This window comes from Salvelinus sp. IW2-2015, linkage group LG6.1, assembly GCF_002910315.2.
Source record: "Salvelinus sp. IW2-2015 linkage group LG6.1, ASM291031v2, whole genome shotgun sequence".
NCBI lineage: Eukaryota > Metazoa > Chordata > Actinopteri > Salmoniformes > Salmonidae > Salvelinus > Salvelinus sp. IW2-2015.
Window position 1 is genome coordinate 13,981,548 of NC_036845.1, and position 19,047 is coordinate 14,000,594.

At 42.5% G+C, this 19,047-nt stretch overlaps 1 protein-coding gene across 4 annotated transcripts in view; it reads left to right on the plus strand.

Annotated features, from left to right (window-relative positions):
• Window positions 1-19,047, plus strand: part of LOC111965143 (inactive phospholipase C-like protein 2) — a 64,723-nt gene that overhangs the window by 28,978 nt on the left and 16,698 nt on the right. For all 4 annotated transcript variants that reach the window (XR_002877473.2, XM_070444014.1, XM_023989154.2 and 1 more), the window contains exon 3: window positions 16,036-18,519. Coding sequence is in view for 3 of the 4 variants with exons in the window: in XM_070444014.1 (XP_070300115.1) it covers window positions 16,036-18,519 (2,484 nt within the window). In the remaining variant the exon portion in view is untranslated. The remainder of the gene's footprint in view (window positions 1-16,035; window positions 18,520-19,047) is intronic.

Sequence of the window (19,047 nt, forward strand, 5' to 3'; positions counted from 1 at the left end):
TTGTTCAATTGTATTTTTCATACTATGAAATCATATAAAATAATGCCATGGAATTCTAAACAAATCTTGTCTGCTAAATGAACTAGTGTAGCCCGCATCCATTTGGCATAGCCATGTCAGGACCTAACATAAGGACAACTCAGAGTATGCTATTCTGTTCTTCTGAAATATACATTTTCTTCATATCATGCTTCTTTAGACCTGTCTAAAATAAAGAATGGATTTATTGTGAAGGTGTAGGCTATATTACATGGATTTGTTAGGCTTTTTAAAATGTAGTTGCGCCAGGAGATGCTAAATGTGTTTATATTAATTAACGTTCAATTACCGTGAGACCGACAGTTATTTGCTTGACAATCACCGGCTGACGAAATGTTGTGAACGCCACAGCCCTACCTGTAGCCCAACTGATGCAGCATAGTGGCTATAAATAACTAGGCTGAAGCATGGGGTTGCCGGTCTGTATTTATGCTATTGAGCTAATCATTAGATATATCCCAAATGTAATCTTCTAACTATTTAGCGTCCTATTGATTAATTTTATGTCCCCAAAAAACGTGTATAAACACAGTGAATATAATGTAGGCCTACATGTTATGTTAACTTGGGGTCTCACGGCACATGGGGTAACATGTCCCCTGCCTGTACTTCTCACAGAAACCATTTCATGTCACCATTTCCCCCAACACTTTCCCTGGTTGCCACTACTCTTGCTCAACCAAAAATTGTCTCATCACAATTTAAGTCACTACTCAAAAATGATTCTGAGGTAGGGTGGCGTTTTAGCCCAAGTTACCCTACAATTGCACCGTGTTACATTTAGCCCCACTCCGCCCCTATGCACTCATAGTGTATTGCACCAAGGCCATGATGAATTGCACCAAGGCCATGACGCTGCTAAAATCTACGGGTTTAAAATGGTGCAGTTCGCGCATATTTAGTACTTAAGAAACAAAGGCAATTAAAACGGCTGTTTCCCCTGCTATTGCAAGAATTGTTGTGCATTGACTGCTTGTCAGAATGCAGGTTTCCCTCCCTTTTGGCACTCATCACTTGAATGCGCCTTGAGAGGAATATTTCTCTTGCATAGAATACACAACAACAAGCCGACTAGGTAAATAGATAGATATAAACTATTCTACTATGGGATTGTCTGGTTTTTCTATTCATTACTTCTTTTGATTGCAGAAGAAAAGTAAATGTGGACTTTTCTAGCAGCTTCATATGTTTCATATTATTTTAGCGTGGCGGTAATGATTTTGCCGCCAAAATGACTGCAGAGGAAACACTGTTGCTCCACCTCATCCCCTCATACAGACAGAAACTGAAACCTGCAAAACCTGTCAAACATACAGTGAGGCAATTGGGGAGTTAAAGGACTGCCTGCACTCCACAGATTGGGACATTTTCAAGGAAGACCATATCAACATGACAACTCGGACAGGGTAGCATCTTACATCGGTGTCTGTGGAAAACTGCTTTCCAACCAGTACTTTTGTCACATTCAACAATGCCAAACGCTGGGTCAATCCAGCGCTAAGAGGTCTAAGCTCAGCCAAGGAAGAGACACATAGGAGTGGCAACATGGACCATTACAGAGTGCCCTACCTCCCCACCCCTTGTCAACAGCGTCACAAACGTCAGCAAAGCTGCAGGCCCAGGCTGGGTTTCCCCAGCCATAGTAAAGCACTGCGCTGACCAGCTCTCCCCTGTATTCACGGACACCTTCAATCCATCACTTCAACTATGCATTGTTTCTGCCTGTCTTGAGTCCTACATTGTTCCCGTTCCAAAGAAATATAAATATCCTGCCTGAATTACGACAGACCTGTTGCACTCACATCAGTCATCATGAAGTCCTTCGAGTGCCTTGTCCTATCCCACCTCAAAACCATCACTGACGCCCTCCTTGACCCCCTGTAGTTCGCCTACAGCTCTGTGGATTACGCTGTCAACATTGGCCTCCACTGCATCCTTCAGCACCTCTACAACCCAAAGGACATACGTAAGGATAGTGTTTGTGGACACCATCATCCCAGATCTGCTGCAGGACAAAAAAACTCACCCAACGGAACATATCCAATGGGGCGGTTTTAGAGGCCATCTTGGCTGCATCGACAATGTTGCTGTTTTTAAAGCTAATTTCCTACGATTCTAATCAGTTTGCCATGGCAAAGTCAAAGGGGCCCCATGCCATACATTTCTTTTGAATTTTAGATTCTCTGACTAGTTTTTATTTTGGTGATTTGTTAGTTTTGAAAAATTATATTTATTTAAAAATGTATTGCTCCATTATATTTTCAACTTACTTTAAAACTGATTTTAGTTCAATTTGACAATGAAAACATTTTACACTAAAAACATACCGCAGTAGCGGCCAGGATTTAGCAGCGGTCATGCGCCGCTGCTGAATGCATATAGGGGAAACACTGCTTATTCATCGGCCACCTGCTCCACATTGATCTTCCCACTCAGTCTATGCACCCTGCACTTTCATACTAGACTGCACATTTGCTTTCTGCACTGGCTTTGGGCTCTGCTTCAGTCTGACTCCCACATACAGTGCCTTCTGAAAGTCTTCGGACCCCTTGACTTTTTCCACAATTTGCTAGGTTACAGCCTTATTCTATATTGATTATATAGTTTTTCCTCATGAATCTACACACACTACCCCATAATGACAGAGCAAAAACAGGTTTTTAGAAAATGTTGCTAATTGACATTTTTTACATAAGTATTCAGACTCTTTACTCAGTACTTCGTTGAAACACTTTTGGCAGCGATTACAGCCTCAAGTCTTCTTGGGTATGATGCTACAATCTTGGCACATGTATTTGGGGAGTTTCTCCCATTCTTCCATGCAGATCCTCTCAAGCTTTGTCAGGTTGGATGGGGAGCGTCGCTGCACAGCTATTTTCAGGTCTCTCCAGAGATGTTCGATCGGGTTCACGTCCGGGCTCTGGCTGGGCCACTCAAGGACATTGAGACCTGTCCCGAAGCCACTACTGCGTTGTCTTGGCTGTGTGCTTAGGGTTGTTGTACTGTTGTAAGGTGCACCTTTGCCTCAGTCTGAGGTCCTGAGCGCTCTGGAGCAGGGTTTCGTTATGGATCTCTCTATACTTTGCTCCGTTCATTTTTGCCTCGATCCTGACTAGTCTCCCAGTCCCTGCCACTGAAAACATCCTCACAGCATGATGCTGCCACCATGCTTCACCGTAGGGATGGTGACAAGTTTCCTCCACACATTCCTCCAGAGTTCAATCTTGGTTTCATCAGACCAGAGAATATTGTTTCTCACGGTCTGAGAGTCTTTAGTTGCCTTTTGGCAAACTCATAGCAGGCTGTCATGTGCCTTTTTATGGAGGAGTGGCTTCCGTCTGGCCACTCTACCGTTAAGGCCTGATTGGTGGAGTGCTGCAGAGATGGTTGTCCTTCTGGAAGGTTCTCTCATCTCCACAGAGGAACTCTGGAGTTCTGTCAGAGTGACCATTGGGTTCTTGGTCACCTCCCTGACCAAGGCCCTTCTCCCCTGATTGATCTGTTTGGCTGGGCGGCCAGCTCTAGGAAGAGTCTTGGTGGTTCCAAACTTCTTCCTTTTTAAGAATGGTGGAGGCCATTGTGTTCTTGGGGACCTTCAATGCTGCAGAGATTTTGCTCTAACATCCACTGTCAACTGTGGGACCTAATATAGACAGGTGTGTGCCTTTCCAAATCTTGTACAAATCAATTGAATTTATCACAGGTGGACTCCAATGAAGTTGTAGAAATATTAAGCATGATCAATGGAAACAGGATGCACCTGAGATCAATTTTGAGTCTCATAGCAAAGGGTCTGAATACTTGTGTAAATAAATGATTAGTTTTTTATTTGTAATAAATTAGCAAAGATTTCTAAACCTGTTTTCGCTTTGTCATTATGGGGTATTGTGTGTAGATTGCTGAGGATAAAAAAAAATCACATTTAGAATAATTCTGTAACGTAACAAAATGTGAAAAAGTCAAGGGGTCTGAATACTTTCAGAAGGCGCTCAGGACCTCAGACTGGGGAAAAGGTTCACCTTCCAACAGGACAACCTCCCGGAGTCACTCCCAAATACAGGTGTTCCAAGCTTTTAGCGTCATACCCAAGAAGACTTGAGGCTGTAATTGCTGCCAAAGGTGCTACGACAAAGTACTGAATAAAGGTTTTGAAAACGTATGTAAATGTGATATTTCAGATTTCTTTTTTTGCTTTGTCATTATTGTGTAGATTTCTGAGGAAAAAAATTAAGTGGAAAGGCAAGGGTTCTGAGTACTTTTCGAATGCACTGTATATAAACTCAAAGGAAACGTCCCTTTTTCAGGACCCTGTCTTTCAAAGATAATTCGTAAAAATCCAAATAACTTCACAGATATTCATTGTAAAGGGTTTAACCTCTCTTGGGCACGTGAGACGGTACCGTCCCACCTCTTCAACAGCCAGTGAAACTGCTGGGCGCCAAATTCAAATACAGAAATACTCATTATAAATAATTCAAAAAACAAAACATATTTTACATAGGTTTAAAGATGAACTTCTTGTGAATCCAACCACGGTGTCAGATTTTAAAAATGCTTTACGGTGAAAGCATACCTTACGATTATTTGAGAACATAGCCCACTAGACAAATCATTACAAACAGTAGCCAGCCAGGTAGAACAGTTACACAATTTAGAAATAGAGATAATTAATCCCTTTGATGATCTTCATATGGTTGCACTCAGCAGACATTCATTTACTCAATAAATGTTCCTTTTGTTTGATAAAGTCTCTTTATACCCAAAAACCTCTGTTTTGTTTGCGCGTTTTCTTCAGTAATCCACAGGCTCAAACGCAGTCAAAACAGGAAGACAAAAATATCCTAATTGTATCCTTAAAGTTCATAGAAACATGTCAAACGATGTTTATATTCAAACCTCAGGTTGTTTTTAGCCTAAATAATTGATAATATTTCAACCGGACAATAACGTCGTCAATTCAAAAGGTAAACAAGAAACGCACTCTCTCGGTCGTGCGCATGAAAAAGCTCTGACACGGCAGGGTCCACTCATTCCGACTGCTCTTACTTCTTCATTTTTCAGAATACAAGCCTGAAACAGTTTCTAAAGACTGTTGACATCTAGTGGAAGGCATAGAAACTGCAATTTGAGTCCTAAGTGAATGGATACTGTAATGGCATTGAATAGAAAACTACAAAAACAAAACTACTTCCGGAATGGATTTTTCTTAGGTTTTCGCCTGCCAAATCAGTTCTGTTATACTCACAGACACTATTTTAACAGTTTTGGAAACTTTAGTGTTTTCTATCCAAATCTACCAGTTATATGCATATCATATCTTCTGGGCCCAAGAAGCAGGCAGTTTAATTTGGGTATGCATTTCATCCAAAATTCCGAATGCTGCCCCCTACCCTAGAGAAGTTAAACACTTTCCCATGCTTATTCAATGAACCATAAACAATGAACATGCACCTGTGGAACGGTCGTTAAGAAACTAACCGCTTACAGACGGTAGGCAATTAAGGTCACAGTTATGAAAACTTAGGACACTACAGAGGCCTTTCTACTGACTCTGAAAAACACCAAAAGAAAGATACCCAGGGTCATCTGTGTGAATGTGCCTTAGGCATGCTGCAAGGAGGCATGAGGACTGCAGATGTGGCCAGGGCATTACATTGTAATGTCCGTACTGTGAGGCGCCTAAGACAGCGCTACAGGGAGACAGGACGGACAGCTGATTGTACTCGCAGTGGCAGACCACGTGTAACACCTGCACAGGATTGGTACATCACACCTGCATTGGTACATCACACCTGCATTTTGCATGGTACATCACACCTGCGGGACAGGTACAGGATGGCAACAACAACTGCCCGAGTTACACCAGGCTTGCACAATCCCTCCATCAGTGCCTTGACTGTCTGCAATAGGCTGAGAGAGGCAGGTCCTCACCAGACATCACCGGCAACAACATTGCCTATGGGCATAAAACCCACCGTAGCTGGACCAGACAGGACTGGCAAAAAGTCCTCTTCACTGACGAGTCGTGGTTTTGTCTCACCAGGAGTGATGGTCGGATTCGCCTTTATCGTCAAAGAAATGAGCGTTACACCGAGGCCTGTACTCTGGAGCGGGATTGATTTGGAGGTGGAGGGTCCGTCATGGTCTGGGGCGGTGTGTCACAGCATCATTGGACTGTGCCTGCAATGACAACAAGCTATCTCAACGCTGTGCATTACAGGGAAGACATCCTCCTCCCTCATGTGGTACCCTCCCTGCAAGCTCATCCTGACATGACCCTTCAGCATGACAATGCCACCAGCCATACTGCTCGTTCTGTGCGTGATTTCCTGCAAGACAGGAATGTCAGTGTTCAGCCATGGCCAGCAAAGAGCCCGGATCTCAATCCCATTGAGCATGTCTGGGACCTGTTGGATCAGAGGATGAGGGCTAGGGCCATTCCCCCCAGAAATGTCTGGGAATTTGCAGGTGCCTTGGTGGAAGACTGGGGTAACATCTCACAGCAAGAACTGGCAAATCTGGTGCAGTCCATGAGGAGGAGATGCACTACAGTACTTAAAGCAGCTGGTGGCCACACCAGATACATACTGATACTTTTGATTTTGAACCCCCCTTTGTTCAGGGACACATTATTCAATTTATGTTAGTCACATGTCTGTGGAACTTGTTTAGTTTATGTCTGTTGTTGAGTCTTGTTATGTTCATACAAATATTTACACATGTTAAGTTTGCTGAAAATAAACGCAGTTGACAGTGAGAGAACGTTTCTTTTTTTGCTGAGTTTATTAACAAACTATTTTGCAGTCTTATGGCTTCGGGGTAGAAGCTGTTCAGGGTCATGTTGGTTCCAGACTTGGTGCATTGGTACCGCTTGCCATGCGGTAGCAGAGAGAACAGTTTATTACTTGGGTGGATGGAGTCTTTGACAATATTTAGGGCCTACTACACCAGCTTCAGAGCTGGTGTAGTAGGATTCGATTTTGGTTCTGTATTGACGCTTTGCCTGTTTGATTGTTCGTTGGAGGGCTTAGCACGATTTCTGATAAGCGTCCGGATTAGTGTCCCACTCCTTGAAAGCGGCAGCTCTAGCCTTTACCTCAGATGTTACCTGTAATCATGGCTTCTGGTTGTGATGTGTACGTACAGTCAATGTGCTCCTAGAAAAATTTAGGATTCTAGCTTGATTACCTCAAATGTTTTTGTCTGTCTAACTCTGCACCGCACCATTTCAGAGTCAAATTCCAGTAGAATCAAATGTACATGGTGAATGAAGCTGATTCTGATTCATTTCACCCACAATTAACTTTCCTTAACACTAAAAGCATGCATTTTGCATGAACATTTGCAAATGGGGTCTAGTTTCTTACAGGGAGAGCTGCAGAATGAGTTTTAACTAAGCCCTCAATTTTGAGAGAGACACCTGATCCTGGAGCTTAAGCAGACATTGCAATATTCATTTATGAAAGACCATGGCTTTAGCTTCAAAACAGGGTTTTTAAGCTAATTAATATCAGTTCAGACACACAAGTCAGGAAATCTACTCCATGGCTCCCATGCTAGTTATTTATTTTATGGTTGATTTGACTCTTGAGGTCTGATACCGAATTAGTGTGAACAGCTGGGCATTTGTCAGGTTCCTCAGTGGTATAACAGCCACATCCAGCTGGGGATTGAAAGTCTTGTATTTTAAGCATCGGCTCATATGTTCCACCTAAAACAGGCTTTTCCTCCATGTTCCTACATCCAACACCCACCATGTTCCTAAATATGAAATATTCTTGAAAGCACTGTTTGCCAATGTGATCAACCCTGGAAATAGCCTACCATGAACATATCTGATATTTGCTGTGACTCCTAGCCTATTAATGCATCTAAATCCCCCTTTTATATAGTAAAACCTAAGCCAGCATAGTTGACTCCTAATGGCCGTTTTCAGATGTGCTCTTTAACATGTGACGATGGTCTCAATTTGCTCTGTGGATGTGAATGAGCCCTGGTGTTTGGAGGTCAGCGTGGTAGATGAGGTTGCAGTCACAGAGTGGGGGCACGAGCCTTCTCCACATAGGGAGGCTTCTTCACGTTATAGTCGGGGGGAAAGTTCAGTCCGGTCCGCAGTCTGGGCTCAGATGTCAAAGCCACGGCTCTTTTCCCTTTTGAGCGTTTGATGTTATTGAGACGAGAGCCTGGTAAGGGACAAAATGATGAGCAATATCCCCTTTATGCTATAATAAGATTTCAGGTTACACATTTACCTGCCAACCTATCTGCGCTTCTGGAGTTGAATGATTAAAGCGTTTTATAAAAGTCAAATATCGGTGTTGATGATTCAATAGTATTTAGCCTAGCATAGATGTAGACTAATATTGATGATCACATTATGCAGCAGTTGTGGTTGGTCTCTTGTGTGATGCTCAAGACTGCTAGCTCTATACAATGCGCTTGGTCTGGACTGTAATGGGTCCCCTGTGATTACTTCAGATGTACAGACAGTCCTGAACTGCTCATTGAACCAGTAAAGGGGGTTTCAGTCTATTAGGGAATTCAGAATCCTACGGGAGTTTTTGGCAGCCGAACACACTCAAATGTAATGCGGGGAGACAAAAATACTCTCCAAATCTCCCCACGCCACTAAGCCCTGCACAGGTTTAGCTAGGCCTATGTTATTACATTTATCGAACATCATGTCTCTGTGGTTTTACTTTTCCCAGAAATACCTATGTACAAAATGACTGGAACTCCAGGTGTAGACCTTTGCAGAATCTGACCTGCCTCTGTATTAGGCATATACATTTGCAAAGGAAATCAGGCTTTGCCAACGCAGGCCTATGCGTGATGATAATTGGGCCTGTGTCATTCTTAATTACGACAGCACCTCAGATCAGCAGACTCCTGGGATTGTCTGGATACAGCATCATCGTCGAATAACAAAACACTGAGATTTTGTGTTACTTCAGAAATTGGGACATTTTATTATCCAGTTAAAATCTATTCATGAAATGGATTGTGTACCAGTATGCTGGTAATAAAGCAAAGAAGTAAGTGTCTCTGCTGAGCAAGTAGGCTAAATTAAAACATTGGAGATTGTATGGTTGTGGTTATCATCCCTAACAATTATGTTCTTGAGGATTCTGTTTCCTTTTAGTATCAAGAAATGTTTCTCTTTCAGGATAATTTTGAGCCTTATTGAAATCATGTGTAAGTAACTAAAAACACCCTCCTGACTTTGGCCATTACACAAGACACAGAATTGTATTTTCAGGAAATAAATAACCACAGTTCAGATGGGGAGGGGGGCATTCTGTGGTATTGTTTTCTTGCTTGGGTAGCCGAAGCCAGTCCTCACTGAGTGCAAGAGGAAATCCTGATTAGTAGTCCTCGCCTGGAAGCCGTTGGCCATTCAACAGGAACAGGAACACTACTACTGTTGCAGACAGCCACACCTAAAGGCCAACACGAATGAAAACTCCCAAAGACAAAGTCAAAATTCTTGTCCAGATCACATGGATTATCTTCAATCATGCATTTTGGCTTTTTCAAAGCCCCAGGAAAGCTCCTCCAGTAGCAGTTCTGTCTGGAGTGATGTACTTATTTTGAATACTTTACTTTTAGATTAGATCCTTCCTCACAGCACAGAGATGTATGTGAAACTCTGGTTAGGTTCTGCAGGGGGTAAAAATGAAGTGGTGGGTCCCTGAGGTTAGTACCCATGTTAAAGTACATCCTGCCTTCCCTTCAATTACACCACAGAGCAAGGGCCAGAAAGTGTTCCATCAACATGGCCAGAGTCCTGTCACCAGATGTGACGTGTTGATGCAAGAGATGAATGTGTCTCTGGAATGCCATGGCTTCAAGGAATACAGTTTTCATGGCTTCATGCCGCCAAACCCTGAAGAATGTCATGGTTGAGACTTTCACCTGCATTTGTAGACTAGGCTAAATCTAACTCATAAATTCCACACACTTTGCCAGCTGATAAGTTTGACTTTTAAGATTTTGCAGATGTAAAGGCCCTGAGGTATCAAAGCTATAATGTTACTAACCGTTTATGACAAAACCAGGCTAGCCGTGATGTACGAGTATGATCCAAGTTGCCAAGAGCAAAAACAACCACTTTTTTCCCTTTCCTTAAAAGATGTCTTTGGGCTCCCAAGTGGCGCAGCGGTCTAAGGCACTGCATCTCAGGGCTAGAGGCTTCACTACAGAACCTGGTTCGATTCCAGGCTGTATCACAACCGGCCATGATTGGGTGTCCCATAGGGCAGCGCACAATTGGCCCAGCGTCATTAGGGTTTGGCCGGGGTAGGCCATCATTGTAAGAAAGAATTTGTTCTTAACTGACTTGCTAGTTAAAGGCATTTCCTGAAAATGCCAAAATAATTGAAGGCACGAGTAACATTTTGAAGAGTTTGTTCATGTAGAGACAATGTTTCTCCTAGCAAGGGCTGCGGATTTACAGGGACCTCATGATTAGATATTATCACGATACTTAGGTGCCGATACGATATGTGTTGCAATTCTATGTGTTGCAATTCGATACTGTGTTTTTATTGTGATTTGTTGTTCCAAACACATTGCTCACTACATGTCTGCTGCAGAGGGACAAGAGAAAGCCATGAGAGGTAAAAGTACTCAAAACATGTTGGCTCACCATTTAAAACAATGAAAAAGATTGGTATTTATCGTCCTATAGCTAGTTCCCAGAGTTTTGGGGCAGGTACACTGACTAGTGATTGCTGACGTTACAAATCGATACTTGGAGTCACAGTATCAATATAAAATCGGCAAAGAAAATGACGCGATAATCTACTGTATTAATGTTTTTTCCTTAACCACAACATACACTTGTGGATGAGTTTGTTTCTATCTGATGCAGTGTTGGCCAATATTTTTATAGCGCACTCCTCAATCTAGGATTTGGCGTTTTGAAACAAATAGTGATGCAACAGTCCTCCTTTTTTTACGCGCCAAGCCTAATTTAGAATGACTCGGCAATTTAAAAAAATTAACAAAATAAAAAATTCAGCTCATTTCTCACTGACTGGCTTTGTTAAACCAGCTATGATGAGCTATTATGCAATGTATAACGTGTAAAGATGTGCTAATGTGTAGCTTGTAAAGATGTGCCAACTGCTAATGTATAGGTTGTAAACGAAAGATGTGCTGATTTCTTGTTGGACAGTGTTTTCTCTGCAGTCATTTTTCTACAAGACCAGACGAGTGGGGGTTACAGTGAAGTTTAGACCTCTGCCAATAATGGTGTTAAACAAAATAGCTCACCAGCAGTTCTTCATCACAATCGGCACTTATTCATATGAATACTGAAGCTTTCTCAAAGGTAGAAGATACATATGCTATAATCTGTGGATCATACCACCCAAACATTTTTGCGATGGTTTACGTTTTGGAATCCGGTCATACAATTGAGATGTAAACCTATAGAGTGTATTGGAGGATCTTTTCATTTCTCTGTGATGTAGTCCTATATCTCTGAACATGTCGCCCAGCACTGTTTTGAACATGAATACTTTGAGTTGCACCTTTGTTTAACCCTCTCAGTGTACACCTGCAGACCTATAGAATGAAAGAAAAGCTCTATCGCTGCCTGCAGAGGCTTGTCTGTCTTTTTCAAAGTCCAATCATGGCTTACTGTGGCCTTCCCTTTGTCTCATTTGAACCTCAAGCCTGAGAGCGAGGGACAGGAAGTAGCTGACTAGAATAGATAAAATGTCAGGATGCTTGTTGCTATTCTTTCACCAGGGCGGAGAACCACAGCATCAGACGGGTCAACACTTTCATATACCGTACTAAAGAAAATATGTGACCTTTCCTACTATTGTTTGTAGGTTATGAAGTCTGTAGTGTACTCACAGCCTGTGTTTCTTATTTAGCTAAATCATATAGCATAATAGAATTGGTGTCCAAACCTCAAGTGTTACAACAAAATCAACTGAAACACTAGGCTATGCAACCGTTTGACAAACATTTTAATTGAATTTTCTTCATCAGCAAAGCATGATGAAGCAAACTATCTTGCCATTCAACATGGTTGATAGGAATACACTGAAAAAATATATATAAATGCAACATGCAACAATTTTTAAAGATTTTTATTGAGTTACACTTCATATAAGGAAATCAGTCATTTGAAATAAATTCATTAGACCCTAAACTATGTATTTCACATGACTGGGAATACAGATATGCATCTGTTGGTCACAGACACATTAATTGTAGAGTCGTGGATCAGAAAACAAGTCTGTATCTGGTGTGACCTCACACAACGTGACAAATCTCCTTCGCATAGAGTTGATCAGACTGTTGATTGTGGCCTGTGGAATGTTGTCCCACTCTTCTTCAATGGCTGTGCGAAGTTGCTGGAAATTGTCGGAAACTGGAACACGCTATCGTACACGTCTATCCAGAGCATCCCTAACATGCTCAATTGTGACGTGTGGTGAGTATGCAGGCCATGGAAGAACTGGGACATTTCCAGCTTCCAGGAATTGTGTACAGATCCTTCCGACATAGGGTCGTGCATTATCATGCTGAAACATGAGGTGATGGTGGTGGATGAATGGCACAACAATGGGCCTCAGGATCTCGTCATGGTATCTCTGTGCATTCAAATTGCCATTGATAAAATCCTTTGCTTATGCCTGCCCATACCATAACCCCACCGCCATCATGGGTCACTCTGTTCATAAAGTTGACATCAGCAAACCGCTCGCCACACAACATCATACGGTTGTAAGGCCGTTGGACGTACTGCCAAATTCTCTAAAACAACTTTGGAGGCAGTTTATGGTAGAGAAATGAACATTTTAAATTATCTGGCAACAGATCTGGTGGACATTCCTGCAGTCAGCATTCCAATTCCACACTCCCTCAACTTGAGACATCTGTGGCATTGTGTGACAAAACTGCACCTGTGTAATGATCATGCTGTTTAATCAGCTTCTTGATATGCCACACCTGGCAGGTGGATGGATTATCTTGGTAAAGGAGAAATGCTCACTAACAGGGATGTAAACAAATTTGTGCACAAAATTTGAGAGAAATAAGCCTGTGTATGGAACATTTTTGGGATCTTATTTTAGCTCATGAAACATATTTTTTGTTCTATATATATTTGGCGTTGTTCATAGTCAATCATAGATATTAACTGCTGAATATTAAAGTTTGTCATTCAACTCTTCTATTTAAAAACAGGTTTGACAAAACTAGATACTCTACAAAAAGGGAAGTCAGATTTTTCTTGACCTAAAGATAATACATTTTCAATGGACTTTGCCCTGGGGGTGAAGAACAGACTTTCATGAGAGCCATTACTCTTAGTAAGTGCACACAAGCGCGGGCAAGATCACATGGCAGGCCTTGGGACATTGAACGTCGCAGGCCATTCGATCAGGGATAACAGTGCTTTGGTTACAGGACGATGGACGCTAAAGGCTTCCCCACATCTGAAGCGCCATATGCATGTTGTTGATTTCAGTATAAACAACTTATGAGGAACTAGCCGCCCGCATGTCTTTTTATGTTGAATGCCCATTTTCAACTTCCAGCTGGCCTTAAAAAAAGGCATCAATGTATTGGGTGAAAACAAATTGGAACTTCTTAGTAATGTCATGAATCTTTTCATCAGCAAATGGAATCTATTCATTCATAAGTCAGGCACTTTCAGCGTGCATTGAAGACTTCATCTGATGCTAGTCAATTGATGCAGAATAGATGTTTTATTTAGTTCAGCTTGAATCTGAATGAAGGTTGAAAATAAAGTGCTGGAACAGAACAATGACACGGACTACTTGGGAAATGTCACGCACGTGGCCAACAGAGACTACTAGATCTGTGTGGGCTATATCCTTTTTAGGGGGGGGGGCTCATTGTGGTTCACCCATAATGCACTGTGACAGGCACCTTAAGTCGAGAAACACAATTGTTCAAGGAGTTCCTTCAAGGTAACATAAAAGATATGTCAACAACCATTGTTCTTCACATCATGTGACGCACCATATATATGGTATATCAACTTTACTTTGACCTCTTTGTTAGCATCTCATCAAATCAGTTTATTGGATGCGTACACAGTTTAGCAGATGTTATATTGGATGCAGTGAAATGCTTATGTTACTAGCGCCTAACAATGCAGTAAAATGTCAAATAATCCCCCCAAAATGTCGGAACGAACCCGAATAGCACTGTAACAGTAATCCAAATGCAATGTATACATATATACACTTGATGAATTTAAACAAGATATACTAAGAATATGTACAGCAGTAGATACTGTATATTAGAGTGAGACATGATGCATTAATTGATCCACAATTACAATTGTTTATGTTCCCTCTCGGCCGAGTTATTTTATGCTCTCTACAGCCTATAGTTTCAGTATGAAGCACTTATCCAAGGTCAAATATTTATAGACATTAGAATAGCTCCTTAGAGGATGTAATTCATCTTAAAATGTTGTGCTGCCTGCTCCCCATAAAAAGACAGGTAGCCGACCGATAGCCTTCAGGTGTCGTGTGTAGCTTGTTGTTTTATGTTGGCCAATCAAAGTGGCAACGAAGGCTCAATATGTAGCAAGTGGAGTGAGTGTTCACTAATTCAATGCAAGATGGAATACAATTATGGAATTAAAAGTTCGCAAAATGAGAAGGAGTAGGCAACAACGAGCAACCAACAGGTAGGCTATTGTTTTATTTGAATGGGGTTGGGGAGAAAGCGCAGCATTTAGCCTAGCTAGCTATAGCTTCTCTAGGCTGCTCCAGTCAAGACAGGTACTGTTGTATGGGATGATACATAACATTGTGGCTGCTACAAGTTAGCTAGTCTTGACTATAGCCGAGATGTCTCTTTCTCTCTTCTCTCCTGTCTCTAATATTCCAGTCTCTGACGTTGCTCCTTCTGATATTTCTTTATTTTTCCAGATTGTCTTTTATTTTGTATTGCTAGGTATTACTGCACTGTTGGAGCTAGAAACACAAGCATTTCACTGCACCTACGATAACGTCTGCAAATCTGTGTACACGACCAATAAAATGTTTTGAGCCTCTCTCCCTCGCGCAGCAGCAGTGCTCATGTTAAAAACGTGCACATGTATTTAGAATATCCAAATAAATGACAAAAATAATGATACTATTCGTATAGTGAAATTATTTCAAATCCCCATCCCTACTGCCTAAGCCCAACTGATTGTATCCCATGTACTGGTCTCTTCCTCATTGATCTGAGTGTGACTTGCTTCCACAGAGTCAAGAATTTAACTGCACGCATTTCACAGAAATGTTGTAATTATTTTCTTTATTGAGCCAAGTTTAGTTCGATAGTTCTCTCCCTCTGGGCTCTGAGAGGTAGGGCTGAAAAGGAAACATTGATGACCTCTAGACCATAAAGGCCTGCCATCACCAGCAGCAACATGGACAAAGAGAATTAGCAGGCTGCCATACCGCTGCATTATGCCCAATATTTGAACATTATGTTTTATACTTCACAAAGCTCCTCATGGCTATTTTAAGAAATTATATCAGTGTTTTTTTTGGTCATCTGAAACTGTGCTTAATTAATGAATACATAGTTCCTCAGTGGTTAAGCCTGACCGGTAAAATACTGTTTTATAGAGATCTAGTAAATAGTTTTCGCTCTGAAAAGCAATGCTCACGATAATGCAGTTAGAAGTCAAACACTGACATTAGCCAGCTCCAATCATCAAGGAATGCTAAGGAGTTAAATAGATTTCGCACATGGCAGGGAAATAATCAACCCATTTCAATATCCAGACACATGCGCCAATGCTTAGTCATACAGAGTCGGGAATACCCCCACTCCCACGTTTTCAGTTGGCCTATAGTATATCTCAAATCAAATATTTTGCTTCCTGCTCAGAGAAGTGATTGAAAGACTATTCAGCTCCTCTTTTTACCTCTAAATTTAAAGTGATATACTTATGTTCTACTGGTTTACAGATCAGGTTTTTGCTTTTCTCTTCCTTAGGATGGCTCGAGGCAGCGCAAAGAGAGGAAGAAGACGGTTTCGTTCAGCAGCATGCCCACTGAGAAGAAGATCAGCAGTGCGAGCGACTGCATCAACGCCATGGTGGACGGCTCTGAACTGAAGAAGGTCCGCTCCAACTCCCGCGTTTACCACCGCTACTTCCTCCTGGACGCCGACATGCAGTCTCTAAGGTGGGAACCCTCCAAAAAAGAGTCAGAGAAAGCCAAAATTGATGTCAAGTCCATCAAAGAGGTGCGGACAGGGAGAAACACCGAAACTTTTAGGACCAACGGAATATATGATCAGATATCAGAGGACTGTGCCTTCTCAATCATCTATGGGGAGAACTATGAGTCTTTGGACTTGGTTGCAAACTCTGCCGATATGGCCAACATATGGGTGACCGGGCTTAGATACCTGATATCCTATGGGAAACACACKRTGAATATGATTGAYAGCAACCAGAACAACATGCGCTCCTCCTGGCTCGGTGACCTCTTTGAGSAGGCTGATGCKAACAACAGCAAGCARATCAGTCTYTGTGCTGCRGTMCAGCTAATTAAAAACCTAAACCCTGGWCTCAAAAARYTMAAGATTGAACTCAAGTTRAAGGAGTTTCACAAATCTAAAGATAAGGTGGGATGTGGTGTGACTAAGGAGGAGTTCATTGAAGTCTTTCATGACCTTTGCACAAGACCAGAAATGTATTTCCTTCTTGTCCAGTTCTCTAGCAACAAGGAATTTCTAGATACCAAGGACTTAACTATGTTTCTGGAGGCTGAGCAGGGTATGGCACAAGTAAGTGAAGACACCAGTCTGGAGGTCATTCAGAGCTATGAACCTTCCAAAGAGGGGCAGCTCAAGGGCTGGCTCTCCCTTGATGGGTTTACCAATTATCTCATGTCGCCAGAGTGCCACATKTTTGACCCTGAACAAAAAACAGTGTGTCAGGACATGAACCAGCCCTTGTCCCACTATTACATCAACGCTTCCCACAACACATACCTGATCGAGGATCAGTTTAGAGGCCCCTCTGACGTTACAGGCTACATCCGTGCCCTCAAGATGGGCTGTCGTAGCGTAGAACTAGATGTCTGGGATGGACCAGATAATGAGCCTGTCATTTACACTGGCCACACAATGACCTCGCAGATAGTCTTCCGCAGTGTCTGTGACGTCATCAACAAATATGCCTTTGTTGCATCTGACTTTCCCGTGATATTGTGTCTGGAGAACCACTGCTCCTTAAAGCAGCAGAGGGTCATGTTTCAGCACTTGAAAAAGATTCTTGGTGATAAGATTRACATGGATCCACCMTCARCTGAGGACAGCTACCTGCCCTCACCCTTTGACCTCAAGTGTAAAATCCTGCTGAAGGGGAAGAAGCTGGGCACGATCTGCATTAGCTCGGAGGGCGAAGTGACTGATGAGGATGAGGGGGCTGAGATGTCCCAAAGAATGAACATTGAAGCCAACGAAAAACAGAGCATCCCACTGAAAAAGTTCCAGCTGTCCAAGGACCTCTCTGACCTGGTAACGTTGTGTAAATCGATTGCGTTCAAAGACTTCCCAACAGCTTTCCAAAGCCAGAGGCACTGGGAACTTTGCTCGTTCAATGAGGTTTTTGCCAGTCGCTGTGCCAGTGAATTCCCAGGCGACTTTGTTAACTACAACAAGAAATTATTGGCGAGAGTCTACCCCAGCCCAATGCGGATTGACTCCAGTAACATGAACCCTCAGGACTTCTGGAAGTGTGGTTGCCAGATCGTAGCAATGAACTACCAGACCCCCGGCCTGATGATGGACCTAAACATTGGCTGGTTCCGTCAGAATGGGAACTGTGGTTATGTGTTGCGACCAGCCATAATGAGGGAGCAGGTGTCATATTTCAGTGCCAACACTAAAGACTCAGTGCCTGGTGTGTCTCCTCAGCTCTTGCACATAAAGATCATAAGTGGACAAAACTTCCCCAAACCCAAAGGCTCAGGCGCCAAAGGAGATGTTGTTGACCCTTACGTCTATGTGGAGATCCATGGCATCCCTGCTGATTGTGCAGAGCAAAGGACTAAAACTGTCAATCAGAATGGGGAGAACCCACTGTTTGACGAAAGCTTTGAGTTTCAGATAAACCTACCTGAGRTGGCCATGGTGCGCTTCGTGGTGCTTGATGATGACTACATTGGCGARGAGTTCATCGGCCAGTACACAATCCCCTTCGAGTGTCTCCAGCCGGGATTCCGGCACARACCGTTACAATCGCTAACGGGGGAAGTCCTTCCCCACGCCTGGCTYTTRGTCCATGTGGCCATCACCAACCGAAGGGGRGGGGGCAAGCCTCACAAGAGGGGACTGTCTGTGCGTAAGGGCAAGAGAAGTCGGGAGTACGCCACCATGAGYGTMCTGGTCATCAAGGCTGTGGARGACATCTTCAAGACAGCCATACTGCCACTGAGGGAAGCCACCGACCTCAGAGAAAACATGCAGGTAAGGGAGTGAACATTATTTGTAATAAGGGTTACATGGAGAAAATCGGACCTCCTCTGAAATGAAACTGGATGGCCCTCCCTTAAGCAAAATATATTTTACCTAATCCCTCACTGAACGTTCAATTTTTTTTTTAAAGTGACCATCCCCTATAACCAAAATAATAATTAAAACAAAGTGGATAGCAGAGAACATGCCTACCGTTTACCCTCATGTCTTGGAGAGACCAGAGCATTACAGGGCAACGCAGGAATTCTTTATAGCGCACAGGGCTGCGGGCCAGAAGGTTATGGGTTGGCAGACACCATGGACAACAGTAGGGATAGAAAGTTCTCCTTCATAGTAAAATCATTGCGTGAATCTATTATTGTATTTGCAGGTCCGAGGGGGAAAAAGTAATTTTTATTATAATGTCATGCAATTCTACATAATCTTTTTTAATACCACACAAATGGTTATAGTAGCCACAGCCTATAGCCTAATTTAGTCTGTCAAACAGGTAGGCCTGGGTAACCATTCTGTACATTT